Consider the following 21842-nt stretch of genomic DNA (forward strand, 5'->3'; position numbering starts at 1 on the left):
ATGTTTGTGATTGTTGTTCCCACATCCCTTTCTTTCACTTTTTCTAAGCCACCCTCAAAAGCACCCGAACGATATGTTATCAAAAATAACCGTAATGAGGCACCCTGTACATTTATGCTTCATATCGTTGCCCTTTCGTTCGAACATAGAGTTGGAAATACAATAGATGCTGTTTATCCACCTTTTCCAGATGAACCTTATATTTCAGAATGGAATCTTGGACTTCCATTTATTGCAATTCCAGATAAAGCTCATGATGCTTGTTCCTCAATAATCCAATTTACTCTTCCGAATCCAAACCGCCCACTTGGGTGTGATTTTGGAATTGCTGCATATCGTGCTATTGATGCTTCTGAACTATCAAAAGATCCATCAATTATTAGAAATCAAGTACAAAAGGCTATTTGTGTTATTTCTTCTGTTCCACTTTTTGGTGAGCTCGAAAAGCCATTAAAGTCAGCATTATACGATAACTTTTCAAATTTAGTAGAAGCACTTCCAAATATCTTTAATAGTCTCAGTGGACTTGTTGAAAACCGTGTAGATTTTTCTGGTGTTTCTTATACAACACTTTTCCAAGCACTTGGTGTTAATGTGATAACAGTTATGAAAGCATTAATGCTTCAAATGCGTGTTCTTATCTTTGCTGACAATAGTGAGATGGTTTCCAAGATGGCTGTTGCCATTGCTTCTTTATTACCATGTTATTTATCAACTTCTAATGAAGAATTCCCATTCAATTTCCTTGCCAAAAACCAGCACAAGTTTTGTTTTGCACCATATGTTCCATTACAATTTACCGATTCACTCAATACCAAAGACATAAAATCAGCTTTAATGGGAACATGTAGTGAATTATTTATGTTACAAAAAATTGTCGACTATGATATTCTTATCAATTGTAAAACACTCCCAGCAACCCTTACGGGCAAAAGGTTGCAGATTTTGAGTCCTACCGAAAACGAATCAAAGTTTATGGATAACGTTCTCCGCTACATGAAGAAGAATTGGGCGAAACCAGACACTCCTGAGTGGCTCAGGCAAAAGTTTAGGGAATGGTTTAACTCACTATTTACTTCTATTCTTTGTGTGAGGCATATCCATGAAAATGTTCCAGCATTTGCAAGAATATATTTGGATTGGGAAAATCCAAAAGAATTCTTTGGTGAAAAGTTTATCACAAAACTCCTCAGAAATAAGGACGTGGATAAGATAATTAATGAGAATAAGAAGGATATATTTGAACAAATCAACGAAATATTATTGAAAAAGAAAGTAACTGTGTTGGGTGAACTCTTCAAAAAAATTAAAAAAGAATTGTTTTAAATGTATTTTTAGTAAAAAAAAGATGTTGATAAGAAAAATTATTTGTGGATTTGAAGACTGTGATGTTAGTTGATTTGTAAAAAGCTCAGAAGATCTTTATTCCTCAAACCAATCAGTCGGGGAAAGAATAAGTCTCATCATGAGCAAGAAACATACTTTATTTTCCTTATGGAAGAATGGCCAAGGTCGTGAAAAGTGACAAACTGCTGTCCTGGAACGTTAACGTTAACGGTTTCTTTTGGGATGGAAACAGAACCTTTCCTCAAAGATTCACCTAGTTTCGATGATGTACCTCCGCGAACAAAATGGTCAAAAGTATGTTGTTTTTTCTGGATGGCTGAAAATTCATATGATTTTAGATTCAGATATATTTCACTTAAATTTTTCCCTGTTTACCCAGAACTTGCTCTTTACTTCTACATGATTTATGCATGGATTCATGATATGAGACCTCTTTGTGACAGTATTCAAAAATCCCAAGCATTTTTTATTTTCTATATCTTCTTATATATATCAAGTTTAATTTGTTTCTTTTGCGCTTACTGTATGGATCCTGGGTATTTACCGTATTTCTTTTCTAAAACAAACAAAAAAAAATTTACACTTGATGAAATCAAAGAAGGAACTGCCACTCGACAAGATCAAATTCAGTGGGCTAAAGAGCAGCCACGTCCAAACAGATGTTCATTTTCAAGTACACAAGGTCGATATATTCTTCGAGCCGATCATAATTGTGTGTATATTGGCAATTGGGTAGGTCTCCATAACCACCGTTATTTTCTTCTTGCTATTTTTTATATGGGTATTTGTGTTCTTTACTATTTTATTTGTGTTTGGATACTATTTTTCCGTGGGATATTTCCATTCAGATGGTACACATTCATCATCCACATTGGAATATCCGGGGCATTCGCATTTCTTTTATTGAATAACTTAAAGAACCAAATGACATTTTTCTACTTTGGTATCACTGGATTGGAATATCTGAAAAAATCAAATGATAATTATAACAAAGGACTTATCGGAAATTTAGAAGAAATATGCGGATCAAGAAAATATTTGTTTCTTTGGCTGTTGCCAATTCCATTACCAAACCCACAAGACGGATTTTCGTTCCAGAAAATTGATGACGGAAATGGGGATTATAGTTCTGAGAAAGAGTTGTTCGAAAATGAAGCAATTAAAAGAATGAACCCTCTGTCATTTATGCAAAATTATTGATTATAAAATTTCATATATAATATATTTTATATATATATATAAATATAAATAATAAATTTCATATTAAGTATTCTCTTTTATGGTAAGCATTTTTTTTATTGAAAACTTTTTTCACAATACACCTTATAAATTTTTTTTTCTGCTTTATAAACAAAACAAGATTGAATTTTTTTATTCAATTTTGATCAATGCAAAACGACAATTATCACATTCAATTTTTTTGATTTAATTTTATATGATACAAAACGGCACTCATTTTATTCAATTTTGGTAATTTTATTTCACTTGGCGTAAACGGTCATTAATCGAAAAAAAAAATTGAAAGTATAAACTATACAATAATTCAATGAAAACGACCGTTATGCCCTGGTACGATTTCATACAAATATTTTGTATTATGGGACTAAAAATAATAAGGTGTACTCAATAGATTTCCATTAAATGTTAAGAGTGAATAATACTATGAACAATAATTAATTTTTTGTTGTTATGAATTTTTCATCATTTTTTTCACAAAAATTATCATCAAATTATATGAAAATCATACAATGAAATATGATATAAAATATTATATTTATCAAATTTTGATTCATATAATAATAATAATATTAATCAAATTTAATGCGTTAACAATAACATATGAAAACAAAGTGAATTTAGGAAATGTTTATTTCAATATTTAAATATTACCTCTTTTATCCTTGAGAATCTTTTAATTTTATTATGTCGTCACATTTATGATGTTGAATTTTGTCTGCAAATAATCGAATAATTTCTGCATTTTTCTTTTCTGATGATATCATAAGCGCTGTTTTTTTTGTTTATAAGTAATTCTAAATGTTTATATGAAATTTCATATTTTTTCAAAATATTATAAATAAAACAAATAAATATCTTTAGCATTGATATCAATTCCTTCTTGTTCAAGAAGTAATTTAACTATTTCTGTATGACAATTCCAAGATGCTAAAATAAGTGCTGTATTAAATAATTTAAATAATTTCCAAATATTATTTTCAAATAGAAAATTATTAATATAAATTTTAGATAAAACAAATAAATATCTTTAGCATGAATATCAATTCCTTCTTGTTCAAGAAGTAATTTAACTATTTCTGTATGACAATTCCAAGATGCTAACATAAGTGCTGTCCAAAATAATTTAAATAATTTCCAAATATTATATTATATTATCAAATCATTGAAATAAATATTAAAATAAACAAATAAATATCTTTAGCATGAATATCAATTCCTTCTTGTTCAAGAAGTAATTTAACTATTTCTGTATGACCATTCCAAGATGCTAAAATAAGTGCTGTATTAAATAATTTAAATAATTTCCAAATATTATTTTCAAATAGAAAATTATTAATATAATTTTCATTTTTAGCATTAATATCAATTCCTTCTTGTTCAAGAAGTAATTTAACTATTTCTGTATAACCTTCATCAGATGCTAAAATAAGTGCTGTATTAAATAATTTAAATAATTTCCAAATATTATTTTGAAATATAAAATTATTAAAATAAATTTCATTTTTAGCATTAATATCAATTCCTTCTTGTTCAAGAAGTAATTTAACTATTTCTGTATAACCATTTTTTGAAGCATTTGTTAGTACTAAAAATATTTAAAAAAAAATTAAAAATTTTTATGAAACAATGAAATATTTTAATAAAAATCTAAAGAAATAAGCAAAAAATCTTGCTAAGATCAATGTATCTATTGTTAATTAAATAGTTATAAAGTTCCACATTTCCAGAAAAACCCGAAATTTTCAAAAAATCAATAGGAATATGATTACTTTCGAGAAAATATTGAGTAATATATAAATTCCCTGTTATGATTGAAGCAATGAGAATATTTTCATTTATTTTCATTCCTTCTTTAAGTAAAAATGATAAAAGTTCATAATTATCATGTAAAACACATTTTGTTCCTAATTCTTCTAAATTCTTAATTTCTTTTAACTTATTATCATAAAAATATTTAAAGATATCATTTCGATGAAATTCTATCGCTACTTCATATGCATCTTCAAATGTTGAATGATTTTGTTCACATAAATGAATAATTTCTTCATTTCCACCTGCAATTGCATATTTACCTGTATTATTTACATTTACATTATTCATAAGTAAATATTTAAAACATTTAATTGAAGAAAAAAATGCTGCATAATCAATTAATGTAACATTTTTATGATTAACAAATGAATATCTTTCATAAAGTGATTTTGGAATTGTTTGATTAAAATCGAAGTTTGCTTGTGATGATATTTCTTGAAGTTTTTCTATTTCATCATTCCGAATTATTTTCGCAATTTCATTCTAATTTATTCCTTCTTTAACATATTTCTGATGAAGTTCCCAATTATTCGCTTTAAGTTTTTCAAGGTTATTGGAGAAATATTCAGAAAATTGATAACGATGGTTTAAAACGAAATGTGCTTTAAAATGTGAAAAAAAATAAATTTTTCATATTTTTAGTAATCGATGAGTTAATTAAACCTTTTTTCTATCAACTTTCCGATAAGATAATTAGATTCTTGTGAGTTATTTTTCAGAAGGAATTGAGAAAAAATGTCAATTATTTTAACTTGATTTTTTATTTTACATCTCGTTCAATTAAATTCAAAAAACTCAATAATTATATCTATATTTTTTCAGTCTTGTTACAAACAAAGTGTAAATGAAACGGCAGATGATCAAGTTGAATGAATACGTTCGTGAATTATCATAAAATTCGCGTAATGAAGAAACAGATGTATCAAGATTGTTTGTATTTATGTTATAAATTATTTCTGTAAGTGCAATTAAGTCTGGAAAGGAATTTATCTTTGATGTGCTCATTCCAATGCTTTAAATAACACTGGAAAAAATTTTAATGGACATGTGATATGAATTTTTATATTAAATAATAATAAATAAAAACATAGAATGAACTTCATGATGAAATCCATTCACATCTTTAATTTTATTTGGAATACTTAAATTTTGAATTAGGTTAATAGGTAATATATGCCATCTATATATTTGAAATTTTTTGAGTTAATTAATATTTTCGATAGATTTGAGAAGAATTTAATATCAAGATTTTATATAATTAAATAAAATAAATGATATTTCATCATTGCCCAAATAATTTCTGAATTTTTAATTTCTTAATAGATCAAGATATTATTCTTAGTTTTTTATTAACCATAGATGCAACTATGTATTTATATATTATATATCCATAAATATCAAGGTTGTAGGAAGATCGCTATATACGATTATAATCCGATTATAAGTTATTGATATCATTTTACATGTTCAAACGGTTCGAAGTCAAATTTGAATGAGTGGACGAATAAAAATCACTCAATCAGCTCGTATCGTTCAAGAATAAAGCTTGCTCAAGAAACCGTGGTATTGAATCATATTCGAAAAAATAGAGAAATCGACATTATTACATAGAATGTCAAATAAATTGAAAAATGTAATATATTTGAAATTTGAAAGAACGTGAGTAAAATGAGATAGAAGGAATCGATAAATGTATATGAAGTCAGTAATTTATAGATAATTTGCAAATTATTTGTATCGATATTTACTCGATAAAATTGAACATTTTGCTAAAATATAGTGTACTCAAAAACGGTTGAAACGATAGGATTCAAAAACTTGTGTTTGATGATATGAAGCGGTTTATCATTTGACTTTTTCTATTATATCGCGTCAACAGATTTTTAGCATAGAATGTTTATTCAATATTTGAGAACTGTATTTTCTTGGTTGGAAAAGTGTCATAAAAGTCATTTTGGCATTGATTCGATCAATCGAGCTTTTGCAAAAGCTCTTAATAACCAATTATTCAAAAAGATTATCCATAATATGATATATAAGACCTCTAAAAGTGATTCTCTTATGAAATATACAAAACCGAGTCAAGTTCCTCAAAAACAACTTTGCCGATACGAAGCCGATAACCCCGATTTAATATGGCATATGAACCTTCACCACTTTGGTGGTCAATATCTTATAGCATTTATTGATGACTATTCGAGGTATGTTGTTCATCATGAATTGATTCCAACGAAAGATTCCGACGTTCTTAAAACCGTTCTCGAAATCGCAATTCAATATCATAACCGTCCATATTGTATATGGACCGATAATGGTACTAAATTTAAAGGTCATTTTAAAGAATTTTATGATACCAATGGGATAAAAATTGTTCTAACACAAGTAAAGAATCCCCAGCAAAACGGCAAATGCGAACGGTTTTGGAGTACAGCGGATAACTGTACTACACCTGAAGAATTAAGAAATTGGGTAACGGTCTACAACGATATGCCGCATATGGGTCTCCCCCAAATAACCGTCGAAGGAAGAAAAACCCACATGACTCCTATTCAGCGATACAATCAAGGAAACCACTGGAACCCTACAATTCCCCCAATGTGGACTGTTGATGGTCAAACAAAACCATTCAATCCACCATATTGAATAAACCGAAAGGTTTAATTTTTTTTATGATGACTGTTAATAAATTTTCTACAAATTATTAAGAAATTATAATTGTTTGGTCGTTTATAATGAAATATTTTTGCGAGTGCCGAAGGCACGAGCGGTTTTGATCGTCATACATTGAAAAAGCAAAACTTTTTCAATGTATGACGATCAAAACCTTTCATTGTTCTATTATGAGTTTTATTGTAAAAGATATTCAATACTTTATACCGAAATTGAATATTATCGAATGTTTTCTGTCCAGCTGGTAGACACATCAAATTCATTGACACTTTTGCCATCGATAAAGAGACCAAATATACATTTAAATTATTTTAAATAGTTTATTTACAAAAATTGAATAATTTCGAATCTTTTCTGTTTATTCGGTGAACAGCAAAGAAACAAAATTCACATTGTATGCATATACAGCCAAACAAAGCCTTGTCAATTCAAATATGGAGGACCATTTATGTATTCAATCAGACTTTTTGAATACTTTACACAGAAATTGAATAATTTCAAATGTTTTCCGTCCATAACAAAAATCGTTTTGTTCAGAAATATATATATAGTTTGTACCAAAATATTTAAAAAATGGACTCATACAGAAACTATTATATTGATTCTAAATTATTAATCAGGTTAAAAATAAGTACATCATTAAGGTATTACGAAAATTATCACATCATTCATTTTTTCAATAAATACATAAATTCAAGAAAATCAAGATTTCATATAATTATATAAAATAAATAACAAATCACGATTCTATGATAAAATATCATTATTTTTATTTATTTAACAAACCAAGAATCATTTAACTTGGCTGTTGACAGATTACAATGATGTAAATAACCTATCTTTTCGAGGAAAGGGTAAAATTTTGATAATGTTTACCATCATTCAAATTTGCTCCTATCGTTCAGCATAAACCATGCAAAAGTCGATTTTTGTCACTTTTTGAAATGAAAGAATAGATTTATCTCGTGCTAATTATGATATTATTCTTAGATTTATATTAATCATAGATGCAACTATGTATATATATTATATTCATGATATCAAGATCGTAGGATGATCATTATATACGATGGGTGGAAATCGCAAGTCGAGTTTAATATATTGTATTAATTGAAACGTTTAAATACGTTAAAGTACTTTTGCTGATGTCACACATTTTCACTTATGTTCATTGTGATAAATGCCAACGGATAAAGAATGTATTCCCCAGATGGACGTCGAAAAACCAAACACCAGGGCTATCATAATATGATGTTAAAAACAAATTCAAACCCCTATGTCCAGGTAAAAAGAGGCCGTTTATGTGCAAACGAAGATAGTCAATTGATATCTGTGGTCACAGGAACAAAAAATGGAAGAAGACGAAGTTGTAGCACTTCATCACCTCTTTGAAGCAGCTCGCCCAAAGTCTGTGAAAGGAGAACAATTAGAAGAAGCACTTGAGGCTCTTTATAATGAAGCGCTAAAAAATTTCCAAAAATTATTAAAAAGACCAGACGGATCAAGAATTTTCCAACTAATTTTCCGTCGTGGCAAAGATAAGCTTCGAACAAAATTTTTAGAAGAATTAAAGCCATACATTTATGAAGCAGCCACTGTAAAATATTCCAAATATATCATAATTACTATTATTAAAAGAGGCAATGCTAAACAAAGAGGTTTTATTTTCGATAATTTGAAAGGAAAATTCGATCTCATGTTATCACATCTTGTTGGCCGTGATGTCCTTGAAGTTCTTTACGAAAACACAACAGCAGAACAGAAAAACAGAATGATGCTTGACTTTTTTGGCCCAGAATGGAAGAACTCAAAAGTTATAAAAACATTTGATGAAATTTGTGAAGCTGGAGGTACTACGAAAACAGCTGCAATTACTTCATTGACTAATTGCGTCAAGAAAGCAATCGATAAACAATGCGGCCATCTTCGAATAACACAGAAATTGATGATGTTGTTAGGTAAACAATCACCAGAAGCGCTTCGTCAATTCGCAACAGATTTCAAAGAATTTGCTTTTACGAACGAAGGATCTCAAGTTGCCATCATTGCATTAAATCAAGCAAAAGATAATGAAGTCAGAATTGCACTCAAATTGATTGAAGATGTTCCTCGAGTTACTGTCATTCAGGACCAAGGAAAAGAAGCTGGAGGGGAAGAAGGCGAAGTAAATGAAGAGGAAGATGTTGAAGATGTCGATGATGATGAAATGGAAGAAGATAAAGCTGAGCCAACCGAAGTCCCATCAACTAAAACAGCAGCTATTGCAATTGATCACTTTGGATGGAGGACTCTTTCATGTGCCATTTCTCATCTCAAAGATCTCCAAGTTCTTAAAGACGAGATATTTCCAAATCTTATTCAAGATTGGGCGTTCATTAAATCGTCACAGTTTAGTCATAAGGTGTTACTAAGACTCATTTCAGTTGTTCCATCGGTATTTAACGGTCTTCAGTTCCAAGAGGAAACCGTTAACGATGATGTGGTTGAGTTAACGGTCGACACTTTTCTCCCATATGTTATCAGAGATATAGATTCGTTTGGAATGAATCAAGACGGTTCAACTTTTGCTGCTACAATGCTTAATATCCTCAAAGGAAGGAAAGAATTCGGGCAGCTACTTGATGCAATTATTACAGAAGAACATATTGTCGACAAAGTCCTCCACAAACTTGTAAAGAAGACAATACAAATTGTTGGAGCTGAGGCAGCCGATAAGGCTCTCGAAAAGATAGAGAGTGTCGGATTAGGAGATGTATTAAAAACACCTGGCGCATGGATCGTGGTAGAGCTAGCAAGGAATGACAAAGACCTTGAAAATAGGGCAAAGGAAATAATAAAAACGGAAAAGATCGAAGGGCCTGCAATTCAGAAGATAATTCATCCATCTAATACAGAAGCGCCAGTAAAGCCAAAGAGGCGGAATATTCGACGCAATAAATAAAGATTTATAAATTCTTTATAATTAATTCTTTAGTTGAACAAATCAATTGAATATAAATTTTTTTTGAAAATAAAGTATTATTAGCTGTTAATGCATATGTGCACATTTAATGTCAAAAGTTGACATCAAAGATACGTAAGGTGCACTATTCATTTGATGACCTAACGAATAAAAATTAATATAAAAACACAAAGCTTGAGTTTAACGGTTAACGTTCGAATAACCGCAGTGTTTGAATACTGCAAATTGAATGGGTGTGGTTGGCCTTTCTTTTTCTCGAATGATTGGAGCTGGCAAAGGTAATTCTGTAAATGTTCGCGATGTTGCAGCTAATGTCTATATCGAAACACTCTCAAAATTCTTCGAAACAAATCATCTTATCGAAGCACCAAAATGGGCTGATTTGGTTAAGACAGGTCATCTCAAGCAAATGCCACCATGCTTAATCAACTGGTGGTACACTCGTGCTGCTGCTGTTGCTCGCACAGTTTATCTTCATCCAGGAACCAGTGTTCAATATCTTCGTAACAAGTTTGGAGGAAATAAAAACTATGGTTCTGCTCCAAGACACTTTGCTCAAGCTAGTGGTAAGGTTGTTCGTACCATGCTCAAGCAATTGGAAGAAATCGGTTATGTCAAAAAGGACGAAAAAGGCGGTCGTGTTATCACACCAAAAGGCCAAAAGCAACTTGACCTTATTGCTAAAGAGGTTCATTCCAAACAATAAATAATCACATATAACATTTTTTATTTCTGTCTCCTCGACCCTTTTCACAGATATTGAATTGTTTGAATAAACCATTTAAATTCAATTTGTGTGATTTAACGTTCTCCGTTTTAAAACGAATTTATCTTCATCCCAAATATGTTAATAGAGTCTATATTTAGAACATATGCTCACAAAATGTATTGTATTAAAGAAGCATAATAGTGTTTAGAAAAAAGAATGAATATTCATTATTTTTATAAAATGTTTTGTGAAATTTTATAAATTACATTATGTATATGCATAAATATCATATCTTAATTATTGTGTTAAAGTTAATTTTTGATAAATAACATGTATAATTCTCTGATGATGAATTTTTTATGATTACAGTTTCATTAAATTAAGTTTTTCAAGATATTTCTTTGTACGATGTTTTAGTAAAGATTTCTTGTACCCGGATGTATATTAACTCTTATTATCAAAGTTAAGTTGAAAAAATAGTTTTCGATTCACTCAATTTAACAATGATAAAATCATTTCCAACTCTTTGATCATCATAATTTCCATTATCAGACAATGAAAAAATTCATTTAAATATACATATAACATTTATTTATTCTTCATTCTGATCCTTTGCGTTATCATCATCGTATGGTACACTTTCCGGCATTGCAGAGAATCCCAGTTCCTCCTTTGGTATACCGAACTTATTCATCTTTTGTTCGTACACTCTGAGTATATCGTTATGTGCCTTTTGTACCTTTGCCAACTCCATTTCCAGCTGATTAATTTTCGCGTTTTTCTGTGCCAACACGTCTTCGATTTTTGCGGATATTTCTGTTTCCTCGAGACCTGCTTCCTTCATTATTTGTTGCAGCTGCAGCTCTTTTTGTTCCAATTCTTCGTTCAGTCGCTTTACCTTTTGCTCCAATATGTACGCCCTGAACTCAGTCTTCTGTCGAACGTCATGTATCGAACTCTCGAACTGATCATAGATCGAATCGCGTTCTTGTTCCAACTGTTCGAATCGTTGTTCCAATACTTCTTCGGCGAGTTGGAGATCATGTAACTCTTCTTCTAACACATTTATCTTCGCTTTGTTACGAGCTAAGTCGCGTTTGTCTTGATTACAGACTTCGACTTCTTTGGTTAAGCGCTCGTTCTCTGTGATAAGTTCATTCAGTGGTTTCTCGATCTTTTTTCGTTGCGAATTAAGTTCATCGACTTCTTTACGGAGCGCATTAATTTCCATCTTCCGTTTGGAGATTTTCGCTTTGTTTTGCTTGATGATCTCTAAGTTGTTAAGTGTGATGTTGTTGAAATAACGTTGGATGTTCTCAAACGCTCGAGCATTACGTTGTTGAAGTTCTTTAATTTGTTCGTTTTTAAGTTGCTCAAGTTCAGTGATTTCGCGTTTGCGTTGTTCTTCCATTTGCTCGCGCATAGAATTAACACGGCGCTCATGCGCGGCGCGAAGTGCTTCAACATGTCGCTCAAATTCTTCGCGGAATTCAGAGATTTGACGATCTTGTTGGATTCGATGATTTGTTAAAAGTGAATCGTTTTGGAGTTGGAGATCATTGGTATCACTGCGTAGCTCATTAACAATACGTTCGGAGTCAGCAGAATCTTGTTGTTGTTGGAGAAGTTGATGATATATTTCATCTTCGCTAGAAATATGTGAATTGGAAAACTCGTTCTGATTGGAGGCCATAAGATGCTTTACTTTCTTTTGATAAACGCGGAGTTCTGCTGCTGAAACTTCTTTGATTTCTTCGATCTCGCGTTCTTTATTGGTAAGAATGGTCTCGAGATCTTTAATTTCTTGTTTGGCTATTTCTAGTTGACGTAGTAATTCGTTGTGGTTAAGTACATTAAAATCAATTTCTTGTTGTGCATATGAATCTTCTGATTCTAAAATTTCTTTTTTCTTGTTTAGATCTGCTGTTTCTTTATTTGCCTCTGCTAATTGGCGCTTAAGGCCTTCAATAGCTTGTTTGTTTTTTGCTCTCCTATTTGCAGTATTTGCAGTTCTAGAATTTTGATTTTGAGTTCTTGGTTTTGGCTTTGTACTTGGCTTTGTAGTTGGCCGTGTGGGTGAATTTTGTGTATTGCCTGTATTAGGTTTTGTTCTTCTTGCTGAATTTGGTTTTGATGAGTTTGCTCTCATTTTTTACTAACGAGATAACCTCCGAAACCGTAAATCCGAAGTCGAAAAATACTTCATTTACTTCGACTGAAAACAAGTTTCAATAATTTATAATTAGTGATAAAGAAATATTGTCAAGCTGTACAATAAAAAATTATATGTATACCTTTCATTAAATAAACTTATAATTCAAATATTCATTTGATGCATTTTTTTCCATCCTTATATTTAAATTTTTATACAATAAGAATCTCGCATATAGGAAACAACAGTTATTACTGAAAATGCAATAAAACTCGAAAAATTATGAGATATTCATGGATTAAGCAGCATAATTTACAGGTCACATCACTGGGAAAAAACCTCCATATTCTCTGAAATTCAACGAGTAAAGTATTCAATTATATTTGATCGTATTTTTTCCTGATATAACTTTTTCTGTTTGTTATGGTGTTTTTTAAAAAATTGAATTATTAAACCGTTTTTATCATTCACCCCAAAAAAAATGAAAGAAAACGAACCTGTTAATGTTCAAGAAACAAGCAACAAACCAATAAATAAAGTTATTCATCAGAATAACCTTATAAATCCTCAGCCATATGAAGAAATGAAAAATAGTGCAATTTCTCGAACGTCAGAAATAATTGATAAATTTGGACCAAGACTAACAACCACAGAATCATGCCGCAAAGCGGCGGATGCTATTTACAATGAACTCAATCAATATTGTGATAAAGCATATTCTGAAGATATTCAAATCCAACCATATGGAGCACTTGTTTTTCACAAGTATATGATTTCTCTCTACTTTGTTGCATTATTTTTCATGTGGATTAACATGCCCAGTATTTCATTGATTTGTTTAATCACATCCATTTTAATTTTTGTTTTTGAATTTCTTCTTTCCTACAAAGTTGTTGAACGCTTCCACAAAGCAGGCACAGCACGTAATGTTCATGGGTATATTAATCCCGAAGGCGAAGTTGAAAACATCATTATCTTTAGTGGCCATCATGATTCTGCGCACATCTTTAATTTCTATGTTGATCATCCAGAGATGTATCAAGTTCGTGAGAAGCGCTTTCTAATTGTATATGCCATGTTCTTCATCACTGTTGTTTACCATGCCATTTCAAGTATTAAAAACTTCGGCTTGTTTGGACATTGTTCACCAACTAAGCGCTCACTTATCATCTCTCTTATCTTCACCATTGGCTCACGTTTTATTGTTCCGATTTGGGGGTTCCTTAACGAGGAAGGCACGTGCGGCGCCGGCGATAACCTCATTAGTTCTTCTGTTGCTGTTGAGCTTGCCAAATATTACAGTGAGCATCGTGACTTATTAAAGCACACGAAACTTGTCTTTATCTCATACGATGCCGAAGAAACACTTCTTCGTGGCTCACGTGAATTTTGGCGCATGCACAAACATGAGTATGAAGGAAAACATGTGTGGAATGTGAACTCCGATTGTCCTTATTTCGTTGATGAGATTTCGTTCCTTGTCTCCGACATTAATGGGTTTTTACCTCTTTCTGAGAAACTCGCGAATAAACTCGTTGAGATATCCCACGAATTAGGACTAAAAGAAGTGAAAACGAAGAAGTTGTTATGTTTGGCAGGTGGAACAGACGCCGCAGAGGCGCAAAAGGTCGGAATTCAGGCAACGACATTGCTCGGAGTGCCATACACTAATAAGGATAGGCATGGAAGAGATGTGGTGTACCATACAGCAAGAGATACAATAGAGGCCGTGGAGCCGGAAGCTGTTTCTGCAATGCTCGCAATCTTCACTAAATTTGTGGAGAAAACTGAAGCAGGTGAACTTGAATAAAATTTGTCGGAAAGTAATGTGATGTGATGTGAAAATTGAATTGAAAACGATAAAATTTGTAAATGTGAAGTGATAGGAAATGCTTTTCAAGTATAGCCGGTATTTTCACACACCTCCAAGGGCAGAAACAAATTATGTGCTTGTTATTGAGCTATGTTAAGAAGGACATCAAATGCATCTTTTCTGTTTCTTTTTTGCATCATTCTGCAGAATGGACTCGAGAAGGAGGACGTTAAAAAAGTGTCGATGATTTTAAGGAAATTCGAATTTAAATGCTTACATATGAATTGAGGTACTGTGGCTGATCTGTATTAAATAGTTTTTGCTCAATCGAATAAATTCATCATAAATTAATAATTATTAAATATATATAAATTTAATTTTATTTTTATTATTGGAATTAGGTATAATACAACATTTAAAACTAGTATTGGATTTTTTTCATTCTTACAAAAAATAATGCATTTTGTTTTGTTTTTTCTTTTATTTTTATCCAGTATCTTTCATGGTAAAATGCAATTACCTAAATAATTCTTGTAATTTTCGAATGTTTTTTTATGATTTTGAAAACATAAATAAAATTTTATTCTATTTTACCTTTTGAGGATGCATTTTCATTAATGAGTGCTGTTTTAAGTGTTTTGAACAATTTCCAAATATTATATTAAAACATGATTTAGTTCTAACAAATTCGATATAAAACAAAATTTACAAATATCTGTAGAATTTACATCAATATTTTGTTTTCCATTGAAAAATTTCATAAGTTTTTTTTATCATTCTTTATTTTCATTAGAAGTTCTGATATAAATATATAGAACAAATTTTAAATTTATACTGAAAACTTGAAATATTTTATATAATCATTATAAAAATATAATATTCATTATTACAATGATTATGTTCCTTCTTGTTTGGGAAGCATATATATAAAATCGTTTTGACATTTTTCCATTTTTAAGATTAGATCGATTTAAAATAATAGAATAAAATCTCATGTATTGAAAACAAATATCAAATAAGACAAGCGAACATTTGGCTTATCAGTATGATTATTACCATCAGATTGTAAAAGGTACTTCACAAGTTCGAAGTTCCCGAATTCAGTAGAAAATATTAATATATTTTTAGTTATTTTACATTTTTGAAGAAAATTACAAATTTAAACTGAAAAAAATTATAAAATATACATTATTCAATATGTTTTCTATGAATAATATTACACTATGCACGTAACTTCTTTTAAGATCTACAGGATTTCACAGCAGTCTATATATGATTGTTTTTCTTGATTACAATATTAAAACGCCATTGAAATATTTTATAAAAATAAAATTTGAAGAAACAAAAAAGAAAGATTATGATTAAATTTTATGAATGTTACATATAAAGTTTTTTTTATGAGAGCTTGGCTGATGGCGCGGCCTTCTTAAGGAGATAAGATGTAAGAAGCTGAGGACATAGAACTTTGGCTTCAGCTAAAGTTATGTATGTTGGAGGATTAATTGACCACTTTACCTGAAATTCTATTTTGCCATCTTTTCCTTTTTTAGTTCCGATTATTTCCTTTGGAACATCATCTGGAGTTTCAACATGCTCTTGAAAATATTGTAGTGTCATAAAAGGATATTCTTTTATAAGTTTTGAACTTAAATATGATTTATGTGGTTCGTGTTCTAACACTTCGATTTTTTGATCAGGTTTAATTGAGAATTGAATTCCATTGTATGGATCCTTAACTTGTTTAAATTTTCTTGAAATAAGCTTATTAATTGTAGTTTTTGCTGTTGGTAATGTTTTTGTTTTTTTATTTTTTTGATATTGGTTAATTAAATCTTGGCATTTCATGTCGTCAATAGAAACCCATGAATTATCTTTTGAAGAAAATCCTTTCCATTTCACGTAAAAATGTTGTTTTTTATTTAGATATCTGTCAGCAATTATTTCCTCGATTTCAAGCAAGTCTTCGCTCATTGCAAGTTAGCACTTTTTATATTCAACGACCGTTTAAATACCTATCTCTGGTAAAAGAGATTTAAAAATTCTTGTTTTGTTAATAAACTATGAACATAATTTAAAAACATGCATTTTCAGTAAGCTACTGAGCTTTAAACTAACATTAAAAAATGATTGCAAACGTTAAACTCGGTAAATGTGATAGCACATTAAAAATCATTTTACTAAATAGAAGTCAAAACAAAACTCCTTTTAATTGGTAAAATAAATGTTTACTATGCCAAAATAGAAAAATTTAATATGAAAAAAATCGAAGTGTATTTTGAATTTATTTTAATTTCTTCCAGAACGTATCAGAGTTGCCTTAGTTGGCCTTTGATTTTCCACGTTCAAGAAGACTGTTTCTTCAGCCTCAAGTGAAAACAAAGCGTCTACAATTTCTATTTCTGTAATATTTTGGCCCATCACAGCCTTAATGTTATTTGAAATTTGACTAAATGACATTGTATTACTTGAAACTGATTGAAGCATTCTCGTTATTTCCTTTGCGATCGAAGCGATTTTACTTCTTCTTTCTGCAGATGTACCAGTTGTCAACAAGTCCATATCGATTAAACCAGTTGAAGGGTCTGTTGCAGATTGATGCAAAGCTTCTTTCATTAGTTTCAAAGCTTCTTCTGCATCTTTTGCTTCGACTTTTTCTGAAAGTCTCATCTTCGCATTGGCCTCAGCTATACGAATACAACTTTCTAATTGTCTTGGAGTCGAAGAGATAACTTTTCGGCCGCCCAATCCTCTCATTTCTACGTAACCATCGACGAGGATTTTTTGTGCTTCATCAGTGAACACTGGGTTACAATGTTCTTTAGCATATGCAATATAATCTGTAAGTTTCGCAGCAGGAATAATTGACGCGACTTCATCACGTGATGAATACATTCCTACTATATGTCTGGCAAGTTTCTGATCACGCGCAGCATCGACATGATCAAGAACAAGATAAACAAGATCAAATCGACTTAATAAAGTCGGCGGAAGTTGAATATTTTCAACAACACTTAGTTTCGGATTATATGAAGATTCAATTGGATTCGCGCATGCGACAATTGAAGCTCTCGCATTAAGTGTACAAACAATTCCCGCTTTAGCAACACTAACTGTTTGTTGTTCCATTACTTCATGAAGTACACTTCTTGCTGATTCATTCATCTTATCAAATTCATCAATACAACAGACGCCTCTATCAGATAAAACTAATGCACCACTTTCAAGGACAAATTCGCCTGTATCTGTATCTCGAACTACAGATGCTGTTAAACCAACTGCGGAACTTCCTTTACCAGATGTATATAAACCACGTGGTGATACCTTATGTGTATATTTGATTAATTGTGACTTAGCTGTGGCTGGATCACCAACAAGTAATATATTTATGTCGCCTCTTTTCCCATGTGAATTTAATGAGCCGCCAAATAGTAAACATAAAAGTCCTTTCTTAACTTCGTCCATTTGCCAAATTGATGGCGCAAATGATCGAATAAGTTTATCATAGATTTCGGGATCTTTTGATAACTCTTCTGCAATTTGTTTGCGCTTCTCTTCATGCTCTTTGATGGTTATTGTTTCATCAAAGTTTTGCATTTCTTCGTTTTCAATTTGTGTGGTAAATGACTTTCGAATATGGACAATATCAATATATGTTCGATATACTGAATGAACAGTTCGAATGCGTGGATTTAATCGAGTGGGAGCTGCACGCCAAACACCAGTGATTTCAACACGATCACCAGGACGTGCATAATCAACAAGTTCCTCAAATGCTATACCTGCAATGTTTTGTGGTGTTTCTCCTTGTGGTATTGACTCGGGATTTTCTTGGATTTTAATGTGTTGGCGATCAGAAAAGATACAAAGATTATGTTCAATGTCATAGGAATTCGTAGCCCCACAGACTGAACATTTCCCTGGATCTGTGATTTTACCATTCATTACTTCGACATTTTCAATGTGTTCACATTGACGACATTTTAACGCGGCGACTTTAAGGTCAGGAATTACTGCGGATGTACGAGTGACCATTCCACGGATGGATACTAATCGATCAATATCACTTGGTTGAAGATCTCGGATTGGTTTGGTCTCAAGAAGGTTAAATGGACGAGTTTGAACAAGATTTACTGCTTCTGCTTCAACCCCTTGGAAAAGTGTTTGGAAAATTTCTTTTACAACTGCATCTGCAAGTTGAAGCATCTCAATTGGAAAAGCAACAAACTGATTGTAAAGGATTGGATTAAACTTATAAATATGATGGCAATCAATATTTAAGTTGTAATTTTCGATTTCTCGCATTTCTTGGATTTTTTGGAAGTATAAAGGTTTATCACTTTCTCCTTCATCAACAAATGTCTGTATAAATTTCCTTATTTCAGCTGTGACGACTTGAGCATTGATGTTTGTACCATATGCAACTGTTTGAGAGTAATATGAAGAAGGATCGGCAAGTGTAGAAGAAGAAAGTAAAGGACCTGAATCGGAATTAAAGTGGTCCTCAATACGAATCTGAGATGAGCCTTGTGAATCAATCTGAGAACTTTCTTGAGTCATTTGATGGACGTTTAAATATGTGTACGATAGGAAAATAGTAAACGTTTTGAAGGGAAAAATTTCATAATTATAAGTCATATTTACAACAAAATTTACTCTACACCTCAATCTTTTACGAAAACATAAACAAAAAATCAATATTTAGGAAAAATTTTAAAATTTTAAAAATTATTTGATTTTTTTCCAAATATATATTTATTGGTAATTTAATTGGTATTTGTATAAAATGCGATTGTTTTTAACTGATGGAAATGTCTAATTGAACAATGTAATTTTAAAAAGTGATTTACATTTCTCAACACAGTTAACTGTGTAATAGGAAAGTAAGTATAAAAATAACCAACTTGAGTTATAACGTTATGTACTAAAATTTTATATTTTTACCTGGTGGCACGTCTGCTCCTGAACTGTACGAAATCCCATTCATAATTCAGAATTTTTTCGATGAGTTTATTCAAAACAATACAAATTGAACTCTGACATCTGACAAAAAGTGGCGCAGTACCATTAAGCCATAAAATGGTTCTTTGCTGTTTTCTAGTGGCGATCTCATCAAATTCACCGTTTGACTTGGCACCTCCATTTTTCAACACACAGGTATCTGAAATTGGTGAATGGTCACTCACAGATCATGCAATCAATCTCAAGAAGAAAATTCGTTTAACAACTGATGTTCGCTCATTTTCATCAGGAACTTTATGTAATAGGCTCCCCACAACATTTGATTCATGGGAATTTGATTTTGATGTTATGGTTGAAGGACCTTTAAATGGATCATCATCCATTAACTTTCTTTTTTCATCACAAGTATGTATAATGGAACACATGCCATTCGATGGCTTTGGAATTGTAATACATACAGTTGAAGATGATAATGGAAATTCACCAATTTTCCTCATTCAAGGTGATTTTGAAAACCCAACGAAAGTAGGCCAAGTACAGATCAAAGAAAAAGAACAACCATTACGATTCAGAGTTTCTAGACAAGGCACTAGAGTTAGTATGAAACAAATTTTTGAATACACCACATCTAAATTAAGTTTCAGGAATATATTTGATAGAAGGTTACAAGACCTTCCTCATACCGGCTATTTCTCTATTTTTGCTAAAGCCGATTCCATTTCTGAAAATGTTGATATTTATTCAATCACAGTAAATCCAAAATCTTCCCATTACGGTAGCATAGATCCTGATACATCACGTAAGAATCGCAAGATCATTGAAGATTTTGTCGAATATAGGCGCCTTGAAAAATCCAAGAGGAGATCTACCATGCCTACATCCTTTGATTATCAACAACAAGCCAAGGACATGAATAATACACTTGGTCATACCGAAGAAAATGTCCACGAAATTGCAGATGCCTTCAAAATCATCAACGAAGCATTTGAAAGGAGCAGAGATTCGGTAACCGCTCAAGCATTCAAAAAGTTCGTTTTGACGTATGTCAAAAAAGAAATCGAAAATTCCTTCCACAAAATGGAAAATGCGTTTAAATCCTTTTCTGAGATAGATATTAGTATTAAGACCATGTGGCTGAACTTACAACATGAGCTTGAGCAACTTGCATTAGCTGCGAAACGTGAAATGCTTCAAATGAAAAGAGATTCACTTGAAGTTGCAAGACACGTTGATTTCAAAAACGTTGAATTTGATGGGAAGCAATTTAGTTTAAAGAAATCAAAACAGGAAAGCACGCTTTCCAAGGTTCTGATCTGGATCTCAATTGTAGAAGTTGTTGCGTATGTTGCGTTCTTCATGGTTCAGCATCACAAAACTAAAGGATTCATCAAACATGATTAAACAGAAATTTACAAATATATTTGTTGATTATTTTTAAATGAATCTGTTCATTAACATTATATTTTTATAGAAAATATTCAAAAATTTATTCAGGAATCAGACATATAATTAATGAATTCATTTAAATGAGTGATTGATATCAATTCTTAATAATATTTTTTTTAATCATCAACAAATTATACAATTTTTATCTGTAATTTTCAATTCGAACTGGTTTTTTTCAAAGAGTTAATCTATGAAATTTAATTAAAGTTTGAATTATGTGTTGATATCAAATTGGTATCAAATTGATTCTTAGCGTTCATCCAGAAACTATTTTGTTAGTATTGAATTTGATTTCATCTTATTACTTTTTCAAAGATAATTTAAGGAACAAAATAAAAAAATTTTGTAATTAAACTTGATGCATTACTTTATAAAATATTTTCATGAAACAAAATCACACACCGCTTTTAGATATGGCATTAAACTTTATAAAAGAGGAAATTCCATCAGAATGTAAAACAAGTTCTTTCTTTATTCAAGCAAAAAATTTGTTTGAAGAATTGATTAATGGTAAACCTGTTCAAGAAAAATTATCAAAACTTTTAATAGAAAACATTCATAATCAGCGTCCATTAGAAAGAACTTTGGAAATTCTTTCTGTAGAAGATTCCCCTATTCCTTGCGTTACCCAATATCAAATGAGTAAGAGAAAAAGACCATGGTCACATATGGAAGATAATCGTTTACTTGCTGCAGTTCATAGGATTGGACTAACAGATTGGGAAGCTGTAGC

The 21842-nt window shown here is 31.1% G+C and overlaps 8 protein-coding genes across 8 annotated transcripts; 6 read left to right on the top strand and 2 right to left on the bottom strand.

Moving 5' to 3' along the window:
* On the top strand, positions 1–1326 carry GO595_000833 (LAlv9 family protein-like protein; the record flags this gene model as incomplete). Its single annotated transcript, XM_067921902.1, has 1 exon — positions 1–1326. The coding sequence occupies one exon, from the start codon at positions 1–3 to the stop codon at positions 1324–1326; it is 1326 nt and encodes a 441-aa protein (XP_067778776.1).
* A 5100-nt stretch (positions 1327–6426) lies between these two features.
* On the top strand, positions 6427–7041 carry GO595_000834 (Integrase core domain containing protein; the record flags this gene model as incomplete). Its single annotated transcript, XM_067921913.1, has 1 exon — positions 6427–7041. The coding sequence occupies one exon, from the start codon at positions 6427–6429 to the stop codon at positions 7039–7041; it is 615 nt and encodes a 204-aa protein (XP_067778777.1).
* A 1378-nt stretch (positions 7042–8419) lies between these two features.
* GO595_000835 (protein penguin) lies at positions 8420–10009 on the top strand (the record flags this gene model as incomplete). Its single annotated transcript, XM_067921924.1, has 1 exon — positions 8420–10009. The coding sequence occupies one exon, from the start codon at positions 8420–8422 to the stop codon at positions 10007–10009; it is 1590 nt and encodes a 529-aa protein (XP_067778778.1).
* A 250-nt stretch (positions 10010–10259) lies between these two features.
* GO595_000836 (ribosomal protein S19e) lies at positions 10260–10736 on the top strand (the record flags this gene model as incomplete). Its single annotated transcript, XM_067921935.1, has 1 exon — positions 10260–10736. The coding sequence occupies one exon, from the start codon at positions 10260–10262 to the stop codon at positions 10734–10736; it is 477 nt and encodes a 158-aa protein (XP_067778779.1).
* A 595-nt stretch (positions 10737–11331) lies between these two features.
* Positions 11332–12888, bottom strand: GO595_000837 (growth arrest-specific protein 8; the record flags this gene model as incomplete). Its single annotated transcript, XM_067921946.1, has 1 exon — positions 11332–12888. The coding sequence occupies one exon, from the start codon at positions 12886–12888 to the stop codon at positions 11332–11334; it is 1557 nt and encodes a 518-aa protein (XP_067778780.1).
* A 484-nt stretch (positions 12889–13372) lies between these two features.
* Positions 13373–14701, top strand: GO595_000838 (M28 family peptidase; the record flags this gene model as incomplete). Its single annotated transcript, XM_067921958.1, has 1 exon — positions 13373–14701. One exon carries the CDS (start codon positions 13373–13375, stop codon positions 14699–14701), a length of 1329 nt encoding a protein of 442 aa, XP_067778781.1.
* Positions 14702–16990: 2289 nt separating this feature from the next.
* Positions 16991–19261, bottom strand: GO595_000839 (DNA replication licensing factor MCM4; the record flags this gene model as incomplete). Its single annotated transcript, XM_067921969.1, has 1 exon — positions 16991–19261. One exon carries the CDS (start codon positions 19259–19261, stop codon positions 16991–16993), a length of 2271 nt encoding a protein of 756 aa, XP_067778782.1.
* A 519-nt stretch (positions 19262–19780) lies between these two features.
* GO595_000840 (Legume-like lectin family protein) lies at positions 19781–21064 on the top strand (the record flags this gene model as incomplete). Its single annotated transcript, XM_067921980.1, has 1 exon — positions 19781–21064. The coding sequence occupies one exon, from the start codon at positions 19781–19783 to the stop codon at positions 21062–21064; it is 1284 nt and encodes a 427-aa protein (XP_067778783.1).
* Positions 21065–21842: the final 778 nt, after the last annotated feature.

This window comes from Histomonas meleagridis (assembly GCF_020186115.1).
Source record: "Histomonas meleagridis strain 2922-C6/04-10x chromosome Unknown contig_118, whole genome shotgun sequence".
NCBI classification, from domain to species: Eukaryota; Parabasalia; order Tritrichomonadida; family Dientamoebidae; genus Histomonas; species Histomonas meleagridis.